Genomic DNA, 5,107 nt, shown 5'->3' on the forward strand with positions numbered 1-5,107 from the left:
AAGTGAATTTGGCTACTCTTCAAAGCGTCCACTTTTTTTGCATGGAACATCTTTGAAAAATAAAAATAAAATTATATATATATATATATATATATATATATATATATATACACACAGAGAGTAGCTAGCAGTGAATATTTGTGGGGAAAAAGAGGAATAGAGTACAACCGCAATAGTAATTTCATTTTTTTCCCCCAAACAGGGTATTTCTTTAAAAGGGGAAAAAAAAATAAAAAAAAAATTATAAACACATTTAAGGACTTTTCTATTTGCACATTATTAAGCAACTCTACAGCATGCAATCCTAAGAGGGAAAACCCATCCCTATGGCAAACACCCCCACCCCCGCCAACAAAAGAATAAAAGCTTTCTTAAGTTTTAACTTAGAAAGTTCAAGATCATTATTTTCAAAAACATTAATTTGTACATCATTTCATACACATCTGACTATATCCAAAAGTACAGATGTACTTCTGTCCACGGTTGCTCCTAATATATGATACGGGATCAGGGTAGTGTTCTTGTAAATTACCCTTTTTTGTGTAATGTAAAGTCTACGCCCAGTGTGTTAGGAACCAGTTTTAAGGGGGAAAAGAGTAAGGGAAGAGGGTGAGAGAAAAGGGGGGGAGAGAGAAGAGAATTGGAGTTGAATGCTTCATGTTTTCTACGAATAAAGATTTGACATGTGTTGGAAAGTGAAGGTCAAAAGATCAACAGAACTACAAAGAAAAAAAACCAAAAAAAAAAACCCGTGAGAACTGCCCTTATTTTATTTTCTGCATGATGAAACTGGAAAACAGCATTTAGTATCAGATCTACCTTGATTCCTTTTCTAGAAATATAGGCCTATGCTCAAAGAGCATCTCATAAATCAAACACATTAAACTGTACTTGACACAGGTGCCAATAAGTATTCCATGGAGGCAGCTGGCATCTCACAAGGAATAGCAGAGAATAAGCAATCATCTGCTTTGCAACAATGTCTCCCACATTCAAATTGGATAAGGGGACTTAATGTGAACCTGAGAGCACAGGTGATCTGCACAGTATTGCTTTGCAATTCTTGAATGCTCTCAACCACTAATCTTTGAGTACAGTGAGTAGGAGTGGTGAAAACACATACAGAAGAGGACACAGTTTATTGGCATCAGTTGTGTAATGATCTGTACACTTGCTTAAGTTCTTCCGACGCCCCGTAGCTACATCTGGGGCAGCATTCCAAAAAACATTATATGCTGTTAAAACAGGTATCCCATTACCATTCCTAAACACCTGAACCTCAAAAAGCAACTATTACTGGAGGGAAGTGTTTTAATTGCTTCAGTATTTCAAAAAGGGCATGTGGTTAATTAAAAAAAAGTTACATTGGTTGTAATCCTGTGCAACAGTATTCACAATTAAAAAAAAAAAAAAAAAAAAAAAAAAAAATACAGGGAAACGTCTACAGCACGAGGCCCTAATACAGAGGTCTTACTTTCCACCTGCACTTGACTATGAGCCATACATTAAAAAAAATCCTGTCAAAGTCGCAGTTGATATTTCACTTTTTTTTTTATATAAAAACTGCGAAAACCTCAGACTCTACAAAAAGCAGAATCAGACACACTGTTCTAGAACCTTCAGATGAACAATCCTGAATTTCACTTTACATGTGATAGCTACTTCTTGATTACATCTTGTTGTGTATAGTGTTTTGTATCATTATTCAAGACAAATGGAGGGATAATGGATGAAGTGGGGAATATACATAAAAAAAACAAAACCCAAAATGGTCCCAAAAGGAATGCACAATTTTGTTTCAATACCAAAAGGAAAAAAAACAACCCAAAAACAAAAAACAAAACTTCCTATAGCAAATAATTGTGCTCTTTGTCTCAGCAAAAATGAGGGGAGAGGATTCTGCCCTTGATGTATGGGAGTAGGGAGAATGGGTGTCCACGTTAGTACGGTTGGATCAGATATGCTATGATTTAAAATTTTGAAGGTTGGAATGGTCTTCCAGTCACGGAGAAATCCGCTGGGTGTCTGGAAAATAAACAGAGAAGTTACATTTACCAAAAGTTTCACTACTCCTGTCTCTGCAGGAAAAAAAGAAGTCTGTAAAGTTACAATTTTTCTCCCCAAACGGTTTAGTAGCTTGTGTTTTTGCTCACAACTCTAAGGTAAAAATAGTGAAATTGAACTGAAACAATTAGTTTAAAAAATAAAATTCAATAAAAAAAAGAATCATACCAAGAATCAAAATGAGTATCAAAATTTGTTTATCAGAACACTTGTTCATTTTATGTTTAGAAATTAGAATAAAAAAAAAAAAACATAACCAGAGGAGGACAATTTATAAATAAATAGGCCACATAGTTTGAATACTTACAGACTTTAGTTCCAGATTTTAAGGAAGCTGTCCCATGAGCCTGTTGCCACTGCCATGCCATCATCTGTTACCCCCAAGCAACTTACACGATTATCATGACCAGCAAGGACACCTTAACCAAAACAAAACATTAAAGTTTTTCAGAATGAGTACTCCGGAAATGACAGAATCTGGAACACTGCAATTGTTTGATATAATACACAATACGGAATCAAACTATTTGATAAATATGATACTGGAAGCCGAAACATGTGACTAAAAAACCCCAAAACACAAACCTTCCCTCTCATCCCATGGCCAAGGGTTTGCAAGTGTTACATGTGTAGAGTTTTTGTTCACTATTGTTTCAGAATGTAATGCATTAGTTTTTGAAGATTATTTCTGGATTAATTACGTACGATGCTATCACAGTGCTTTTCATTATTTCCTCTCACTAAAGTATCTTATTTTTAAGATATACGTACACTGCACTCTATAGACCTCAAGTGAGTGACAGTCACTATCTAGGAGTAAGTCATTTAATACAATAAACCAACTTTCATGTTTGAACGTAAATAAAATGAAAGTCTAACTGCAGTAGCAGTCAAACAGGATGACCATGTACATGGCAATGTTGATGATCTGGGTAAGGGTGCACCATCACCTCTGATTACCAGTGTAAGAAAAATAAATCTGCAAATTTCAATGCCGTTGTTACATTTCTCCATCAGCATACAAAAGTTAATTTTCTTTTTATATACATGCAAAAGGAAACCATTTCACTGTAAGCTATACAGGGCGATATCACTAGACGTACATGTATAATAAGCCCCACTTAAGACATGTGGTACAGCACATTAAGATATTACAGCTCATAACTGAGCAACTATGCAGGGGGTAACCAAAAATACCAATAGATGTAAAAAGAATGAGTGGACAGGCAGACAATTTCATAAAAATATAAATGGCCAGATCACGGTTTATATTAATGTAAGAAGTGTTCATGAAGTGGGCAATAGATGCATGTGACATCCCTGTATCAAATACTAAAGGGGACATTGCTAATTCTATTAAACTTTAAGCTGAACTTTGCAGGAGGGTGCATTACAAATGTGTAAGTAGGGTGATAACCTAAATTATTCAAAACACCATCAAAAGGCATGTACAATAACAGCTGATAAGACTGCTGGAGGATACAGCAGGTTGAAATATTACAAGTAACACGATTACAAAATTCAAGTGGACTAGTCATCTACAAAAAGTGTGAAGGACAAGGTCACCTGTGGGCTGGAATATACTGTAGTTCATATACACATTGTGCTGGTGAAAAAAAAAAAGAAAAAAAAAAAGTGTCCAGGCTTTTCACTAAACTCCGAATTTTCTCCAATTCAATCAGAATGTCGAGAGGCAAAAATAAGTTTCGACTATGGTGGAGTTGGAGAATTTGTACAGATCAGCTGTTTTAGCCACCTTTTCCCCCTATTCAGATTCAATTTGCGAAAAGTTTGAGTTTAGCCCTGCAAGTGTTTATTACTTTGGCAACTTTTGGTTCATATATTGAAGGTTCAATGAACACAGTCTTTATGTAGCCTGAATGGCAGAAGGAAGGCGTCCCACAGCAGTGTCGCTGTGTGATAGAGTTTGTGGGATACTATGGCACCATCTGCACTCCTCAATTTGTAGTTTTCACTGGTCTACTGATGGCGGAGTATTTAATGCAACAGAGGTGAATACGCATAATGATTTAAAGGACAGCTGTCAAATGTTAGCTCTTTTTCTCTCTCACTATTCTATGAAACTATGTATACCATTATTTGAGAAAATACTGCTTTATCTAATTGAGCAGTTAGCATCTTACCAACTGCTGCCCAACCTAGTTTGCCTGTTGCAGTTTCACACAGTAATCAAGTTAAGGGACTGTATAGGCACTCAGACAAGTTCATCTCAATGAAGTTGTGTGGGTGCCTTGTCTTGCAGCCCCCATTTAATCATGCAAGTGAAAATAGTATTTGTTTCATTGCGGGTTTTAAATGCCTCTAGAGGCTGTATTTCAATTAGATGGCCTTACAAAGACCATCTGACTGGTACAGCACACAGCTTTGCCTCATCCCATCTTCACCAACTGACAGCTTGTAGAGACATGTATGCCAAAATAGTGGAGTAAAACTCCATTACTTTAAGCAGATGGTCTAAGCAATTGGAGCAGGGCAGAGTTGTCGCACATGCGCACTAGCCTCCCTATGTTTCCCTACAGGAAAGCCTTGGACAGACAGATTTATCAGGCAATAAAGCGTAAGGAATACACATTTGTATTTGTAACACTATATAGTGTTCCTCCAAACTGAGCAGCAGTTGGTCCGATAACAGTAAAGTCAGGCTGAACATGGCTGCTAGGTTAGGTTAAAAAGTGAATTTTAACCAAAACATTTTTTAAAAAGCAGTCATCTGGTCTTGGCCTGGGAGTTGTCTGCCTGCTGACTCCGCATGCCAGCAGAAACAGGAACGTTGAAGAAAAGCATATTTTTGCATCATTAATACATTTGCTACATCATTTTAAAAATAAATAGGGAGTGCACTTCCAGCCCTAAAGTGCCTATTTAGACCAACCACTTCTATAAATGAATTGTGACATTTAGTGGTTGACCACATTAGGGATTGACTTTTTTTTTTTTTTTTTTAGAGCCGATACAGATAATCTGTGAACGGTCAGGCCGATAACTTACCGATATTCTGTACATTTACCATTTTGAAAAAATA

General features: G+C 36.4%; 1 protein-coding gene across 3 annotated transcripts in view; it reads right to left on the minus strand.

Moving 5' to 3' along the window:
* Positions 1 to 221: 221 nt before the first annotated feature.
* Positions 222 to 5,107, minus strand: part of GNB1 (G protein subunit beta 1) — a 66,615-nt gene continuing 61,729 nt past the window's right edge. For all 3 annotated transcript variants that reach the window (XM_063436686.1, XM_063436687.1, XM_063436688.1), the window contains exons 10-11: positions 2,372 to 2,483; positions 222 to 2,025 (exon numbers count right to left, since the gene is read on the minus strand). In XM_063436686.1, the coding sequence (XP_063292756.1) occupies positions 2,377 to 2,483 (107 nt within the window). In that variant the 3' untranslated portion in view covers positions 222 to 2,025; positions 2,372 to 2,376. The remainder of the gene's footprint in view (positions 2,026 to 2,371; positions 2,484 to 5,107) is intronic.

This window comes from Pelobates fuscus, chromosome 11, assembly GCF_036172605.1.
Source record: "Pelobates fuscus isolate aPelFus1 chromosome 11, aPelFus1.pri, whole genome shotgun sequence".
Taxonomy (NCBI): Eukaryota; Metazoa; Chordata; class Amphibia; order Anura; family Pelobatidae; genus Pelobates; species Pelobates fuscus.